Below are 18,420 nucleotides of genomic sequence, written 5' to 3'. Positions count from 1 at the left end.
CTCCATGGACGTAGTAACAGCGTGATGAAAACGTATTGACATCGTGCTGAGAACGGGGCGACAATTTTCACGCACCCGTCATGCTTGCGATACGATCATTAAGTTCGTACTACGCTCGAGTTACGTGGGTACTACGCCTTCCACGTCTCTAATACGCCCACACTGCGCTGTCTTTCCGCCACGCTCGCACCACGATTGTTTTGAACATGTTCAAAGTTTGGCCACGCTCTCCACGCTCATGGTGACTGCACCGCGCTCGATCGCGATCGCAGTACGTCCATATACGTTCATACTGCGTTCTACACGTTTCCACCACGCTCTTGGAGCGTAGTACGAGCGTAGTGAGATCGGGGCCCTGGTGTGAATGGTGTATTACGAAAAAATGCAGACCGAAAATGTAGTGTAAATTTCGGTTGTAGTTTCTAGCACACATAATATCACCACAATCAAAGCAGTGTCGCAAAAATGTCACAGCGAAAAATCATAAGACCTGCATGGCCAATATAAGCACCACGGATTTTATCTCCACGCACGTGCAAAAACCTAAGAAATCCGCACGCCTCGCAGGCACGTCAACTTCGGCAATTTACTGCCGGTAGTAGAACTGCCCGACAATAGCCTAGAATAATGGGATGGGAATCCTGCGAACCAGTTACCGCTTCTGATAACTTCACGCCAGTCGACCAGTGAATTACTCATCACTCGTCAGATTCCAGAGAAAGAAAACATTTCATCACTCGTCAAAATCCGATGAAAAAAAAATAGTCACCGAATAAATTGCCGCCAGCCAATTAATTACGGCTAGAAAAACGCATGTTATTTAAAAACTGACAAAAGCACATAGTGGTTGCACTGCTGCCATTAGTAAGCATTTCACGTTTTTTTGCATTTATGTTCGGAAGCATGCTTAACCAGCGCATGCACTGAATACTGAATGAAACCATTATTCCCCAACAGCTCCTTCTCTTAAATACAGCAGGGGAATATATATATATACACCGGGTAATGCAGTGAAATGTTTACAGTGGCATTCATTTTTTGTCCATTTGTAAAAGTACGCCTCTGCATAATGATATAAGAAATAAATGCATCAAACGCATGCAGACGTTATTGACCGGCACATTAGAGCAGCAGTCGATGCATCTAAAATAACTTAAAATAAGTGCTTGAAATATTTAAATTAATTAACAAAAACATAAACGACAAAAATATGTCACACACACACACATAATTACGAAATAAATTATGGCAACTTATAACAGAAGCATCAGTGATTATTAGCAACAATAGCTAATATTATCCCGAATTCTATAGCTGAAAGCACTGCAGTTTCTGACAGCTCTGTAACAACAACTGCAGCAAAATTAAAGTCGCCTACTAGTGCCATCGACCCAAAGACAAATGAAATTATATAGAATCGAAAGAGTTGATTGGTACACAGTGAAATACTTCCCCCTTACGCAAGATCCACTCCTGCTATATTTCATTATGACCGAACATGGTTTTATCAGAAGGACATTATAACCTCTTGTGACCTCCTGGTTTTAAGCCTCACACATCTACGATGGCACCTGGTATTTTCGACTAGCACATTTGCTGCCTGCAGGAACGTACAGAGCAATCATCATGCTGCTCCCCGCCACCCTTAATACTGTTTTAAAGCAACAAGACAAGCGCATGCATCCAACAAACTAGACAATTACGTATTCGCCTTGCACGTCTGTTCCCTCGTACGTCTGTCCATTTGTTTCCCTCGTATCGTTCAACCGGAGACGACGTCGCTGCCGACGACGCTCGACCACCGGCGCCCTCTAGTGGCCGCTCGTGCCCGGCTGCACCCAGCCCCCAAAGCCTCGCTCGATCTCCGCGGCAACGGCGAGGGTCAGGTGGTCATTGTGCTGAGCGCCAACGACCTGCACGCCGATGGGGAGGCCCTCGCCGCCAACCCCCAGGGGGCACTGCGTGACGGGGACGCCGAGAACGTTGAATATGGCCGTGTAGGCGAAGTTGTACATGACGAAGAGCGGCTGGTTATGGTAGACGGCCGGCAGCGGATGGGGCGGGTACAGCAGCACGCCGTTGTTACCTGCAGGCAGACACGCGTCGTGAAAATCATCGCTGGCCGGGGGAAACGAGGACAACGCGTTTTACGCATCGATAAAAAAGTGGAATAGAAAATAAGCTAGAAAATGTGGACCAAGCGTGAGTTTCTCGAAATTGCTTGAAAATTTATTTCAGAGAAAAACTTAATTTTTACATTTTCACTTAACTACGTGACGTTATTCTATCGATGTTAATAATATTTTTATCGTTTAATTTAATCGCAGACGTAACGATTGTCACGTGTCAGAGTTCGGCGACCCTCACCCAACATGTCGCTCAGCTCGTTCTTTAGACTGGCGCACATTGCGATCGCCTTCTCATCGACCAGTGCCAGGTTCTCCATGAGACCGAGTCCGATGGCTGGCAGCGTGTGACTAGAGGAGCACATGAGCCACTTGAACAGCTCGAGGGTACAGCTGACAGGGCGGCGCTCCTCGGGCAACATGTACCCTGACAACTCCTGAAAAGCAGCAAGCGCCGGGCGTGAGCGATAGTGTGAGTGAGTTTGCGGAGCGAGAGAGAAAGAGAGAAAGAGACAGAGTGAGTAATTAGAGTGAAAGAGAGGGCGAGAGAGAGAGAGAGAGAGAGAGAGAGAGAGAGAGAGGGAGAGAAAGAGGGGGGAGAGTGATTAGAGTGAGAGAGAGAGAAAGAGAGAAAGAGAGAGAGAGAGTAATTAGAGAGAGAGAGAGAGAGAGAGAGAGAGAGAGAGAGATGTGATAGAAGGAGACAGAAATAGTGAAAGAAACATGCCGAGGAAAAGACAGATAAGGCAAACAAAAAGTGCCATTGTGACTCCAGCAATAATGCTTCTTCATATAATCAGACAAACCTGTGCAAACGAGGGGCTATCACTAGAAGCCATCATGGCTGACCAAATCTGCAGTGAATACTTCATCAGCTTCAGGTTGACTCTCTTCACTGTGCATCCGATCTCATTCTCAAAGTAATCAGCTACCTGAAAATCACAAACATCCAAGTTGCCATTGTCAATGCTTCTGCTACTCTCTCTCATTGCTTTCGGTTTTGACGTTTTGGGTCACTGTTATTGTTGCTGTTGCTGCTGTGTGTGCCACTGTAGCTTATATTATTAATATTTATTCATTTATGCAACAATATTGCTCTTGTTTGTTGTTTTTATTGTTGTTGTTGTTGTTGTTGCTGCTATTGCTGTTTTGTTTTTCTTGTTGTTGCTATTGATGTTGTTGTTGTTGTTGTTGTTGTTTTTGTTTTTGTTGATCTCATTGCCACCATCATAATCAGACATTGCAATCAGCATTGCTTTTGTTGACCTTTTTATCAATGTTATAACTGATATTGCCACTGTAGTGATATACAACAGTAACAACGATACAGCAATTTAATCACTTTTACACAGCTATGCAAAAATAGCGTTATCGTTTCAGTGTTTTCTTATAACAGGCTTATGCCGCCATCCAAACTGAGAATGTGAAATGAGCTTATTCTCACACACAGACTGTGTAAATAATTAATGACAGGAAATTTGCTAATGCATGTATGCATAAATTTAATAAGCTTTCACAGATATTTTCCAAGTTTTTTTTTAGATTTTTGATTTCTTCGACAGGGTTACAAAATAAAAACGAGTAGACAAGTGTCTACTAAAACGATGTCAATTTCCTTTCTGTGTTTACAGACAATTGCGAAACAATATTTCAGCGTAAACTTTCTAGCACATGCCAAAAAGTCGTTTCCAAGAAATAGCCCCTCTGAGTGTCTCATGGGAATACTGATACAATCAATGCATGTAATTTCGTTAAAGGTGCCATCCCAGTAAAACCAGCCCATCACAATTAAAATCTGGACAAAGGTGGACTGTTTATAATTTTAAGGTCCATTTATACTTGCCCATACACGTATAACAGATATATAACACAGTTTTGGATTACATTTATTCTCAGCACTATAGCAAGTATAACCTGCAGGACGTAAATTATTAATGGCATTATATATTTGCCGCTTTTAAATTTTCCCGGACAAGTGTCGCAGTGGCATCAATTTGAATTAAATGAGCTTACCACTGTTATTTGAAACTGCACATTTATATGCAAATTTTAAGTATATATATCCTTTAAAGTAGTATGGGCATGCTACTCATTTTTACTGTCCCTCTTTCACAGCTAAAACACTCACTTGCATTTCACTCTATTATTTATGTGGATGTAACTATAATTTGTAAAAATTCATTTGATAAAATCATTCGCAAAATATTAATGTGGGGAAAAACATTTCAGAAGTACTACAGGACTGAGCTAGCACTGAATTTTGAGCAAGCTACTGCTACGACTGCCAGTATTATGACTATGATACACAGTCTCTCACTAGTAAACATTCAGAACGATTAGGAAATGAAAAGTAACACGTTTACTAACCCTCTTCTGTGCTGCCTTGATCTCGGGATGCACAGGACTGACTACAGGGCATCCACCATCATCCTCCATCGTGTAAATGGTAAGTGATTTGAGATCTACCTGCCGGGTAAACAAGTGTAAACAACTTACCTCTGCTTTACTGCCTAATACACCACACATAACATTACAACTATGAAACATGCAAAACCACATGCGTATTTGCAGAGTTCGATCGTAATTTGATACTCAGCGTATCACACTAGTTTGTACCACCGCAGAAACAATAGATATTCTAAATGTCTGGTGGCATATGTAAGCGTGATTGTACACTTGTTGCATAGCACGCGGACATACCTTGGAATCAAGCTGTAGCCTTGAAAGGCCACTGGGTCCTGCCATCACCTTTAACATGGGTACAAGGTCAGCAGCATATCGACACATTGGCCCCGTGACGAGGAAATGAACCATCTTGTCTGTAGCCTGGGGAAATTGCCCTCCATTCGAAACAATCCCTGAAGAAAATAGGAAAATAGGTCGCGCCATAAACATAATATCCTGTTCAAACAAAGTTTCCTTAAGCGAGGTGAAAATTAATGCCGTCGCTGCCAGTGCAATCAATCATGACAGTGTTGTCTAGATTGACTCTGCGTAGAATCAATCAATGAACAGTAAAAAACTTTAATAATTGAAAGCTCGTAATTAATTGCAAACAATAATGGCAGTCGAGAATAACAGGTGAAGATGAAGCCAAATCACATCGTGGCGTGACGAGAATAGGTCAAAATAGACGTGCAAACAGTTATTAACCATAACAACACACAGCCTAGTTACAAACATAAAAGTGAATTATGGCACACAATTTCTTCACCAAGTAAACACATGTGACATATAAAAATGTTTAATCAATTCAATGCCCTCTACCCACTATTCATCATGATTACAATGTGATAGCGGAGAAAATCAGAGGTCAAAAGGACAGACTTTCAGCTCAACAAAACACGGATTTTCACTGCTCAAGCAAATTTCTTAAAATAAAATGATCATATATGACAACTGCCAATTTAGTTCTTATTCTTAACCTCCATATTCAATGTAAGAACATTTTCCTTCTTTGATAACACATTTCAGTCATAAATCATAGATGCTATTGGTTCTTTACCTATTCAGATATTCCAAACAAGATATCAAAGGTTAGCTCCTCTCTTAACAGTTGAAAGATTGCTCACTATGTATAGTTATTCTGTGCAACTTAAGTTTGCTTCTACTCACTACACAGATTTTTTGGGTCGAAAAAAACTCCATGTTGCCAAAGAATCAGGCAATAATTGTTTGTATGTGTAAATAATAATATGTTAAATCAGGGGTAAATAATATTATTACTAGCATCAACTGTGAGTGGCGTGACAAGCCAAAAAACCAAAGACATTTCCAATCACGATGCACGCAAAGCGTAAACAAATTGCTGTGACATCCTTTGCAGACGTTTGTATGGGATTTGGCCCTAATCCATTGGTAGTTTTTTATTCACATTCTGGTTGTCTTTTTAAGGAATTTACGATATGTGATTTACTCCCTCTATATAGTCTTTGAAACCACCTTTTGCTACACCTCCGTGGAAGCCATTTTACCGTGATATTGATTTTAAGTAAGCAATATGTTTCTATATCATGGCACGTTACATGCTCCAACTACAATGAGGTATTTTTGCAGATATAACACACACGCACACACGCATGCATGCATGCACACACACGCACTCGCACATGCACAGCATTATAACATCTGTAATAGTAAATATCATGTTTTTTTCAATAAAGGCTTAATAACAGGAGCCCATAAGTGTGCAGAAAAGTGTAGCACAATAGGTTTGACATGCCATGCCTTAAGCAATAGGCCTCACTATACCACATCTTAAGCAATACATTAATTTTGCATTTTACTCATTGGCCAATTTTACAGAATGACCAACTTAATGGAGAGTAAAAAAGTAAATGCGAGCCCCTTTGTTCCAACATTAATGATATATGGAAGCAGACTTTTGCTGATTTACTGGCTGGTATCAGAAGGACTATGACAGACAACTAAGAAAGCGCTTACATGGTTAAAGGGACAGTAGCCTCTAGGATTTTACTGCATACAACTGTACTTACTGTATAACAAATCGTCTATATCCACATGTATTTGTCAGCAGATACTTAATTAATTATTTACACATCAACAGCTCACGAACAACTTTGACGGCGCCCAATGACACCCGACGCGTGCTGAGCCACCGCTGAATAAAGTTGCGTAATTTGTATTTTTTATTTTGCAGGTAAAATGACGCGAGGGTAATCAGCAAAAGTGCAATTATTTATACATAAATGCTATATTAGACCATAACGAGTTATGTCATTTAGGGCAAATTTATCCATAATACTGAAACTATAGTGCTTTATAATGATATTACAATCTTTATGCTCTTTAAATGAATAAATAAAGAAATACCTCGATCTTGCACGCCTTGGCTGGAAAGTGGCTTTTGCGCAACTTCTCAGATCTGTGTCTGTTGAGTGGCGCCACCGTCGTTGTAATCAAACTTGTAGTCGTTAATTTAAACATTTTTTTTAATAATTCGCTAATGGTGATTGAACCATAATTTTTATAGTAGCGCCATATTATAACTAATTTAGTTCTGTAATAATAACCAGAAACCTAGAGGCTACATTTTCCTTTAACTACTTGAATAGTTCCACCGTTGCTCACCTCAGTGCAAGTAATGTGCCAACAGCCACAACCGCTAGTAGGTTTGCCTAAAGATTCCATTGAAAGATAACGCTGGCAATCGATGCTCCCGCCTACATCCGAGCAATACGACAACGATCCAGCAGCCGACAGAATACATCCTCACCAACCTAAGCATGAAATCATTGTTTCAAAACCTCGATATCATACAAGGTCCAACTCCCCACCTCACTAGACTATGACTGTTAACAACGAGTAATTAAACACAATTCCGTTCAAGAGTGAGAGTGAGAGGAGATGGAGAGAGAAAGTTCGAGAATAAACCCGAACAAATCATACTCTTGCAAGCACACCTTACTCACAAGAGAAATAATTACATGGCGATCGTATTGATCCGATTCGATCGGCGCCGTAAAATCCGAGCGTATGGATTTTGCGTCACCTGAGGCGCTCCCACGATCCTGGTCTGTCGTAGCGATTGTTTGTGCGTCGTTACACGACGTTGCTCGGACTTCCCCACCACATGTCACAGTCACTGCATGCTGTAAGGCCGATTGGAAGGCGCCCCTCCCTCAACGCGCTGCAGCGCGTCGGCATCCTGTGTTCGAGGAAAGTGTCGCGGCGATCCCACAGCCCGCAGAATGTCGGCATGCTAAAACGTATCATACCAAAGACAGAACTCCTACTGAAGTGGCGCAGGTCAAGCTCTTTTTTCCTCCTTACAGATATCCTAAATTATATGAGCGCAGTGGGTTTTACGGCAAGGTATGCTGATTACGATTTGTACTGCGGATACACCGTGGTTCGTAAGAATATTCCACATTCACATTCATGCATGAGCATGGCCCGTAGGCTTTAGACAAAATTTACATTGATTTTCCCTTTGATGATGTAGTAATCTTCAACAAACAATGGTGCACAACTCTTTTCAATACCTTGTGTATAATATGCGTTATATCCGTGGCTTCGTGAAGACTCTTAAATAATATTATGTAAAATATTAAACGATGATAATGAAGATAGAGTTCAACCAAAATTTTTTCTCATTAATTTTTCATGTTTCTAAGTTCGTTTACCACTAACACACAGTAATTAATGTACCCGTTACACTCATCTTAACTGCTTTATGCGGCAACACATGTTGAGTTATTTCACTTCAAGGTAATAATGACGCAATGTTTGTTCCATTATTCTCAACGAAAATCCGCGCACAGGTGAGTAAATATACGCGTTATGCGTCAATTTACGCAACGATAATCGCGCCCGCACCGATGTATATAATGACTCATGGTCATATTTACTTGAGAAAATAAATACCGTGTGCGAGCCGATCTTTAGATTAGAGGCCCCACTCACCTCAGGCCCAGATAACATTGGACAAAAAATAGTTGGGAATCATTTGAACTTTTGAAATATTTCATGTAACATTTATGGATAATTTACGTACACAGTAATGACACTTTTAGCAGACCCCTACTATCATTTGATAGGACCGTCTTATGAGTATGTGGCTGACAATAAACCGACAACTGTTATTCTCAAAACCAATGGGACCCCATATCATGCATTACAACATCCACAAACACAGTTGTGACGCATGTCTTATACAGTGTTATACTTATTCATCATAACTACTTATACATATTGTCTTTAATCATTCAGTTTGTTCATTCAGGCACATTATTGTCCCCAACTATTGCTTGAATACTCCCAAGTAGTTAACTTAATAGTTAACAGTTATGGAATATTTCATGTTTCATCAACCTATTTCATGGCGAATGTCTTCCTTGAGTGAACGGCGCCACCCAAGAGAAACGGTGCTTTCTCTTGCGTCGTGTATCGCTGTGTCCGTCTCTGCATCCAAATGGCATCGACCATCTAGGTGCTGTATCGCCGACGTTACCTCGCTTATTACGGCATTTATGGATGGAGTTCACCTTCATGTTGCTTCGACGAACAGCTGCCATGACGTAACATCGCAGCCTACTATCACGAAAGAGCTTTTCAAAACTAGCAGCAAATGGGAAACTTCACTTGAAATCTTCTCTTAAAATCTGGTCAGCTTTATTAAACAAGTGCCGAGAGCGACAGCGTCATCTATAGGTCTACTGCGGTGACTCTGTTGGTGGAGTTGTTGGATTCTAGTAAAACCTGTTAGTCTCAAATTGTTGTTCACATACACTCCGAATACAGTGGTTGGAAGCACTAGGATTACGATGGGTATCCATTTACCTAAGCTAAGTCGCTAACAGGCTGCACAATAGAGGAGCTGCAACCGTGTACAATTGAAAGCAAAAACTCCACAGTGACCCAACAAATGCGAGTGTGGTCAGTAGCATAATCTGGCCAGTTGCATAGTTACATGTTAACATGTATGACAGTACGAGAAAGCCATATAAATTATACGATTTATAGGAGGCATAAACCTTCTTTTAACCAAGATTTTTGTAGCTTTTGAAATTTCACCTGTGACATGTTTAGGCCGTCATTACATCCATGCATGTGTTATAGATTTCTTATAGCATAATGCCGTGCAGTAATTTTTCTAAACAGTGACAGTTACAATCATGTTTAACCGTCTCTTGGATGGGTCAAATGTTATCTGACACTTACTCTTGCATGTCAGCAGAAAGTTAAGTATTTCATGTCCTTTCAAATATTGCCATATAATAATGCTATGTCACGCTTGAACCAAAAAAGTTTTTCAATCTCTCCTGTCATACATTTCCTTAGAAATGAGTGTCCTAAATATTGCCTGTGACATTGACCTTGATTGTGGACTGTGACGTCCAATGTTTCGGCAGTGATGCTTTGCCCTACCATGATGTTAATATCACCATATATCACGAGCCTAGGATCGAGCCGTTTAGATTGTGCTGCAATTCTGATTTCCTCCTATACTTAGTTAAGGAGTAATGTTCCCCTTCTTTTACACCTCTTGACCTTTACTTGACCCAGCTTCACAGCCCAACTCGTTTTGTACGTCCCACCCAATGTGTCGAATTATCGTGACCGTACGGTCGAGGTCGGTTAAATATTGCTGCCCAAACTGTTTGACGGACGCTCGGAGTAACACGGCAAGGACGCTAACGAAAGTTGACGTGATACGATCGTGCGATTCTACAAGCTGCATCTGACTATGTCAGATGAGCTAAAAAAAACCACAATCCTTAACATGGTATACGAGTAACAGAAAGATTTAGTAGATGATTCAAATTAATTGACTTTTGGATTTACTAAACTTTCTGTATTTAGCACTATGTCAATGTTGAATGTATCAAGCCAAGCCTGCTGGAGGGGTATGGTAAAGGCCCATATGCACCTCATAAAGCAATGGGCCTAATTTGGCATAAATGAGTTTAGTTCTACAGAGGTGTAGTCCTTCGCTCAGCAACGGGGCTACTATACAACAAAGTATAAAGAAACTCAGTGAGGAATCTTTGCAACATAGTATGCTACACTGTAGCCCACAGTTAAATAAAATTTAAAAAAAGTGAGAAAACAAAAGTGCTGGCTTTAGCTCGCCACTCTAATCATAACTCAAATCAACGTCCGAGCAAAACAATTCGTGTACTAATCAGTGTCGTATGAAAAATCAGATTATTACTGCAAACATGTTTGCGTCTAATATAAGAACTGTCACTAACCAGGAGACTATTAGATATGACAGACTGTCTAAGTGGCCAATCATTATTCGCTAGTGGTGCTGCTATTTTCACATGTAGCTTCAATGGTGCAATCGTGAGAATATTTCCATTGGATAAATGGTCAAATTTTGCCAAATTATGAAATTCTGATTAGAGTGGTGGTATAAGACCACCGCTGATGATTTGCTGGCTAGTGTATTATTTATCATATAATGGCTACAGCATAGCCAACCATGTTGCAAGGATTCCTCACCGGGTTTCTTATCAATTTGCTGTATAACCCTGTGGGAGTGGGAATGGCTACATGTCAGATGTTTAGAATTATTCTGAGCCTCTCATATACAGACTTGGATGAGAAAAACACAGACCCACCTCACGCTTCCTGATTCTTCGTGCCAGCTCAATGGCCGGTAACAGAAGAAGCTCATTGTTGACAGGGTTCAGTTGCTGCTTCGGCGTGTTTTGATAGATGAAACTGAAGATGTAACCGGAGCAATGCTCGCAGAGAAACCTTGAGATGTAGGCGACATACTTCAGTATCGTTCGCCATAGTAGAATTATGGCCGATCTTTCTGTGGGCTTTCTTTCAGTCATGGCTGCTTGGAGTCAAGGAAATCAGTTGTTATTCCGGACAGCACTAAATGACTATCAAAAAAGGGGACAATGTACACGTGATTTAGCATTATTTATTTATTATAAATATAAGTTATTATAATAACTGAACATGTGTCCCACATTCGGCAGTTGCAACCTGGCATGTTGCACCACATACCAGTTATAACTTATATTGCTTTCTGGCTATTTTTACACATAAAGACAATGAGAAACCAATTAATCTATCAGCACAGTCTGGGTGTAGTCAAGAATACAACTTCTTTAATAGGTATAGGCACAGGCTGTAGGATTACGTCCATCCCATACCCACACATGAAGTAAATTGTTACATACATTGTGTACACATTGGGCATATCATTGTAACGTGATCTATCACCCACTGTCGTAGCTCTAGAACTATAGCGGCTCCCTTCGCTCTGCCACACGCCTGTCGTAGAGCGAAGGGCAATAGTGCTAGAGCTACCAATGGCCATACTTTTCAATATACATACCGGGGACTACACATCGCCTAACTTGTGAAGAACTGCTCATTCTCACTTCACATAAACTTAGACAATTTATCTAATTATAATTTATATTGCAATAAAGTTAATAACTAATCTAGTAATTGCAATTATATATAAAACATTGTCCCTCGTAATCACTATTCAGGGTGTGAAGTTTCAATTTGATCATCAGTTAAAAAATATTGTGTGTGAAAATAGTCGTCTTCTTTCCCATATAATTTCACTCCTCTTCAATGCTCTAGGTACTGGTTTATTCCTGGTTGGCCTACTCCCATTTCGCCTACGGCAAAATTCTCATTTCGCCTACAGCAAAATTCCCAGTTGGCCTACACCAATTTCGCCTACTCCCAATTCGTCTACGCTCAAAATCTACCCCATTCCCATTTCGTCTACGATCGGTTTGTTCACTAAATAATCATTTTATTTTATAAATAATAAAATATGGTTTTGATTGGCATACATAGACTACGTACAGGAACCAGAAGAAAATATAGGTACAAATAATGAGAACACAACTCGACAAAAATAGAAAATACAGTAGCATAATGGGAGTAGGCGAAATGGGAATATTGCCGATTCTGAGAGTAGACGAAATGGGAGTAGGCGAAATGTGACGTAGGCGAAATATGTGTAGGCGAAATGGGAGTAGGCCAACTGGAATGTTACCGCTCTACTCACGCTTTCGCGCGGTTGTTGGGGGAGGCGGAACGTGCGAGCCAGTGATGAGCAATTGATGTGAAGGGATGTGCAAATCTGTAACAGTTTGGCGACATGTCACATGATGTGGCCTATAATAGTGAGTAGTGCCTACACTACGAGGTTTCAATGATCACAGAACTTGACATTGCTACAAAGCTCTCACATTTGATTTTTAATGTAAGCACCATTGAACCTTGCCTTGGTCAGTGGTCAAGACAATTAGTCATTCTGACTATAGTAAAGGCCTGCGGCAGTTAATCGAACGCGGGCTATAGTACTAGAGCTAACTAGGGTTGAGAGGGTCTATGTCCCCCGGGGTACTGCCGGAACGTACCCTGGTACTATCTTATATGCCGGACCGTACCTCGCCTACTCCACTAACGAGTCTAGGGAGTCGCCTACGCCTACTGCCTAACCCTAACCCGAACCCTAACCCTAATCCTAACCTTCGTGCGCTTTGAGTGGCGCCACCGTCGTTGTAATCAAACTGTAGTCGTTAGTTTTAAAACATTTTTTTTAAATATTTCTAATGGTGATTGAACCATGAAACTTTTTATGTAGCGCAATTATAACCTAAATTAGCTGAAAATAACCCTAGAACCTAGAGGCTACTTTTCCTTTAACTACTTGCAATAGTCACGTGCTGCCACCTGCAGTGCAAGTAATGTGCAACAGCCACATACCGCTAGTAGGTTTGTGCCCAAAGATTCCATTGAAGAACGCTGGCATTCGGATGCTCCCGCCTACATCCGAGCCAATACCGACCACGGATCCAGCAGCCGACAGAATACATCCCTCACCACCTAAACAGAAACACTTGTCAAACTCACTATCAACAAGAGTCCAACTCCCCCCACCTCACTAGACTAGACTGTTAACAACGAGTAATTAAAACACACATTCCGCAAGAGTGAGAGTGAGGAGGAGGGAGAGAGAAAGTCGAGAATGAAACCCGAAACAACAACATCTCTTTGCAAAGCAACATTACTCCAAAGAGAAATAACTTCATCGATCGATTGATCGATCGATCGGCGTAAATCCGAGCGTTGGATTTTCGTGCACCTGAGCTGCCTCCCACGATCCTGGTCTGGTCGTAGGCATTGTTTGTGCGTCCGTACACGACGTTGCTCGACTCCCACCACATGCACAGCTCACTGCAGTTGGTAAGGCCGATGGGAATGGCGCCCGCCTCCCTCAACCGCTGCACCGCGTCGGCATCCGTGTTCGAGATAAGGTCGCGGCGATCCCACAGCCCCGCAGAATTCGGCATGCCTAAAACGTATCATACCAAGACAGTGAACTCCTACTGAAGTGGCCAGGTCAAGCTCTTTTTCATCCTTACAGCATATCTAAATATATGAGCCTAGTGGGTTTTACGGCAGGTATGCTGATACATTGTACTGGGATACCACCGTGTGTTTGTACAGAATATTCCACATTCACATTCAGTGGCATGGGCAGGCACCGCTAGGCTTTAGACAAAAATTTACTTGATTTCCCTTGAAGATGTATAATCTTCAACAAACAATGGTGCACAACTCTTTCAAAATACCTTGTGTAACATATAGGGTTATCCGTGGCTTCGGAGCTCTAAATATATTACGTAAAATTTAAACATGATAATGAGAGATAGAGTTCAAACCAAAATTTTTCATTAAATTTCTCATGTTTCTAAGTTCGTACACCAACACACACGTAATACTGCACTCGCGTACACTCACTTAACTGCTTTAAGCCCGGCACACATGTGAGTTATTTCACTCAAGTAAAATGACGCATGAGTCCAATTACTCAACGAAAATCCGCCGCACACGTGAGTAAAATGACTCATGCGTCATTTTACTTGAGTAAAATAACTCACGTGTGCGCCGAGCTTTAGACTTAGAGGCCCCCCACCACCTCCCAGGCCCAGATAACATTTGACAAAAATAGTTGGGAATCCCTTTGGAAACTGTTGAAATATTCTCATTCACATTATGGATACATATAGTACACAGTAATGACACCTTTTAGCACGTACATATCATTGATAGGCGTCTTATGAGTAAATGGGCTGACAATAAACCGACAACTGTTCATTCAGAAACAATGTGACCCCATATCCCAATGCATACAACACTCCACATAACACAGTTGTGACATATCATTATACATGTTATACTTATTCACATAACTACTTAAACAATTGCTTAATCATTCAAGATGTGTCATTCAGCACATTATTGCCCCCAAACTATGACATTGAAACTCCCAAGTACGTTAACTTAAATAGTTCACAGTATGGGAATTTTCACTGTTCATCACCTATCATGGCGAATGCTTCCTTGGCAGTGAACGGCACGCCAAGAAACGGTGCTTTCTCTTGCGTGTACCGCTGGTCCGTCTCTCCTGCATCCAAGATGGCATCGACCATCTCGGCTTCCTGTATCGCCGCGTCGAACCTCTCGGCTATGACGGCATTGAGGATGGGGTTCACCTCCCTGTTGCGGTCGACGAACGCTCGCATGACGTCAACACATCGCACCTACGATCACCGAAAAGCATTCTCAAAACAGCAGCAATGGGGAAATCATTCACTTGAAACTTCTCTTTAAAATCTGGCAGCTTTCATTAAACAAGTGCCGCAGAGCGACAGCGCTCATCTAACGTCTACTGCGGTGACTCTGTGGTGGAGTGGTGGGATTCTAGTAAACCCTGTTAGTCCCAAATGTGTTCACATACACGCCGAAACAGTGGAATGCACAGGGATTCCGATGGTATCCATTTACCTAAGCAAGCCTACAGGCTGCACAATAGAGAGCTGCCACCTGTAACCAATTAAAGCAAGAAAACTCACAGTTCACCACACATCACTGGCACGTAGCCACTGCAGTGGCGATACTGTTACATTGTAACATACTGACAGTACAGAATTCGATATTAAATTATGATTTAGGGAGCTAAATCTTCTTAAACAAATTTTAGCTCTTGTAATGGTTCCTGTGACATGTAGCTCATTAATTCAGGCATTATAGATTCTGTACTAGCAAACCTGGCAGTCTAAATTATCTTTCGTACAGACAGTCAAAATCCATTTTAACTCTTTTGAGGGTCAAAAGATTAATCTGACACTTACTCTTCGCATTCAGCTAGATAAGAGATTTCATGGTCTTTCAATAATGTCATAAAATGTAGATTGTCACGCTTGCATCTCACAAAAATGTTGTTCAATCGCTCGATCGACCATGGCATCAGAGAAAAATGTCATTAATTGCCTTACTATCCTTGAGCTTTGACATGGTGACGCTTCCAATTATCACGCCAGTGATTGGTATTTGTGCCTACATGCACGCATAGATGACACTAACTTATCGACGATGCATATAGGTCCGAGCGTTTAGATTTGTGCCGCAATTCTGTCATTTCTCTCCTCAACTTGACGTTAGGCGTATAATGGAGGAATGTTCCCCCTTCTTTTTAACCTATTCACTGCTATTTGACTTTTGACCTCAGCTTCGACAGCCCCAATCGTTTTTGACGAGTCCCCCAAGTTGTGGAATACTCGTGGAACGTACGTCGAGTGGCGTTAAGATTTGCGGCCAACTGTTGGGACGCTGGAGGACGACGACGGAGGCTGGTGGCTAACGGAACGTCATCGTGAGATATTACAATGCTGATCTCGTGTATGTAGATGAGCTAAAAAAACACAATTCCTTAACATGGTATAGCGAGTAACACGACAGATTTAGTTGTAGATGGATTCAAATTACTTGGATTTTGAGATTTATCAAACTCTTCTGTATTTAGGCCACTATGGACAATGTTGAATGTGTATCAAGTCAAAGCCTGCTGGAGGGGTATTTGGTAAAGCCCATATGCACTACATAAGAATGGCTAACTTTGGCTAAATGATGTTTAGTTTAACAGAGCGTGCTTAAGTCTTCGCCGTCAGCAACGGGGACTACTAATACACTATAAGGTTGATAACGAAATCAGTGAAGGAATCTTTCGCCAACTAGTATGTTACACTGTAGCACGTTAATAATAATTTTAAAAAGTGAGAAAAACAAGTGGCTGAGGATTTTAGTGTCGCCACTCCTAATCTAAATAGATATTAACGAATTAATCTCTAATAAACTCGGCAAACAATATAGATTACTATAATTACTGGATGTTACTGTATGAAAATCAGATTTATTCTGCAAAACATGTTGCGTTATATAAAGAACTGTCATCTAACCCAGGTATTACTATTAGATATGAAGTATAGTTACTTAAGTGAATCAATCATTTTTCGTGTGGGTGGTGCTATTTTCAATGTTAGCTTCTTAATGGTGGCTGAATCAGAGAGTGAAAAATAGTCTTCAATTGGGATAAATTTGGGTCAATTTTGCAAATAAAAAATTAGTATTTGAATTTCTTGATTAGAGGCTAGTGCTATAGACCACCGCTGATGATTGTCTGAGCTAGTGCTATGTTTTATGCATTAATGGCCACAGCAGTAGCAACCATGTTGCAAGGATTCTTCACCGGGTTTTTTCAATTTGCTGAATAGACATCCTGTGTCGGAGTGGGAATGGATACATTCAATGTTTTTAGATATTATTCTGAGCTTCATTCGATATTACAGATTGGAGTGAGAAAACACAGACCACCTCAGCTTCCTGATTTTCGTGCCGAGCTCATATGGCCGGTAACAGAAGGAAGCCTCTGTTTACAGGCGTTCTCAGTATTGTCTGCTTCGGTGTTTTTGATAGCATGATAATAAGATGTACGGAGCAATGCCGCAGAGAACCTTGAGATGTAGCCGAATACTTCGTATCGTTGATAGTGATAATTATGCATCTTTCTGTGACCGACTTTCTTTTCGAGTCATGCGTTTTGGTAGTCAAGGAAATAGGTATGTTATGTCCGGACAAGCACTAAATGCATTCGAACAAGGGACAATGGTACAGTGATTCTAGCATTAATTTTATTTAGTTTATAAATATTAAGGTTACTTATAATAACTGAACATGTGTCCAATGATCGGAGTTGCACCTGGCATGTTGTCACTAAAGTACCAGTTTATTTATAACTTATATTGTCTTTCTGTAACTTTTTACATAAAGACAATGAGTAAACCAATTAAACTATCAGCCTGCTTGGTGTAGTCATTAGAATACAAGTCTTTCTTTATATAGCGTATGAGACAGGCTGTTAGTATTAGTCCGATCTTACGCACAAGTTGAGTAGTGACAATTTTTGACATTATATAGTTGTGTACCACTTGGCATGGATAGATTGTACGTTGATCTATCACCCAGTGTGTAGATCTAGAACTTATTAGCGGATCCCTTCGTGCTGCTACACGCCTGTCGTTTGACGCGAAGGAATATGCTAGAGTCAAATGGCATTACTTTTCAATATATACATACCGCGGACTAAACAGCTCGCATAATTTGTGAGAACTGCTCTATTCTCACTTCACATTAAACTTAGACAATTTATATAATTATAATCTTTATTATTGCATAAGTTAATAAAGAATATAGTAATTGCAATTATATATTAAAACATGTCCTCTAATCACTATCAGTGCTGAAGTTTCAATCTATGATTTCATCAGTTTCAAAAATATTGTGTGTGAATAGTGTCTCTTTCCATATAATTTCATTCTCTTCTTAATTGCTTCTTAGGTACTTGTTTTATTCTACGGTTGCCTACTACATTTCGTTACGCAAATTTCATTTCGCCTACAGCAAAATTCCCGTTGCTACACAAATTCGCCTACTCCCA

General features: G+C 40.8%; 1 protein-coding gene across 1 annotated transcript; it reads right to left on the bottom strand.

Moving 5' to 3' along the window:
• Positions 1-302: 302 nt before the first annotated feature.
• LOC106821323 (fatty-acid amide hydrolase 2-like) lies at positions 303-17,338 on the bottom strand. The gene is made up of 9 exons (XM_014826076.1): positions 17,298-17,338; positions 14,968-15,187; positions 13,726-13,935; positions 13,347-13,466; positions 4,827-4,984; positions 4,494-4,592; positions 2,933-3,058; positions 2,368-2,563; positions 303-2,086 (listed from the first exon to the last, which is right to left on the bottom strand). The coding sequence occupies exons 2-9, from the start codon at positions 15,167-15,169 to the stop codon at positions 1,812-1,814; spliced, it is 1,386 nt and encodes a 461-aa protein (XP_014681562.1). The 5' UTR covers positions 15,170-15,187; positions 17,298-17,338; the 3' UTR covers positions 303-1,811.
• Positions 17,339-18,420: the final 1,082 nt, after the last annotated feature.

This window comes from Priapulus caudatus, unplaced genomic scaffold (genome assembly GCF_000485595.1).
Source record: "Priapulus caudatus unplaced genomic scaffold, Priapulus_caudatus-5.0.1 Scaffold68, whole genome shotgun sequence".
Lineage (NCBI taxonomy): Eukaryota > Metazoa > Priapulida > Priapulimorpha > Priapulimorphida > Priapulidae > Priapulus > Priapulus caudatus.
The sequence above is the reverse complement of the archived record's forward strand: the minus strand, read 5'-3'. Positions and strand labels throughout refer to the sequence as shown.

Bases quoted from the DNA above. Each gene is read 5' to 3' on its own strand.
- LOC106821323 (XM_014826076.1), bottom strand. From the start codon at position 15,169: ATGCGAGCGTTCGTCGACCGCAACAGGGAGGTGAACCCCATCCTCAAT. The intron at 13,467-13,725 runs GTGCACGAAAAT...GTTTCTGTTTAG, and splicing joins GATCGTGGGAGGCAGCTCAG to GTGGTGAGGGATGTATTCTG. The intron at 3,059-4,493 runs GTTAGTAAACGT...TGTGATTTTCAG, and splicing joins TCAAGGCAGCACAGAAGAGG to GTAGCTGATTACTTTGAGAA.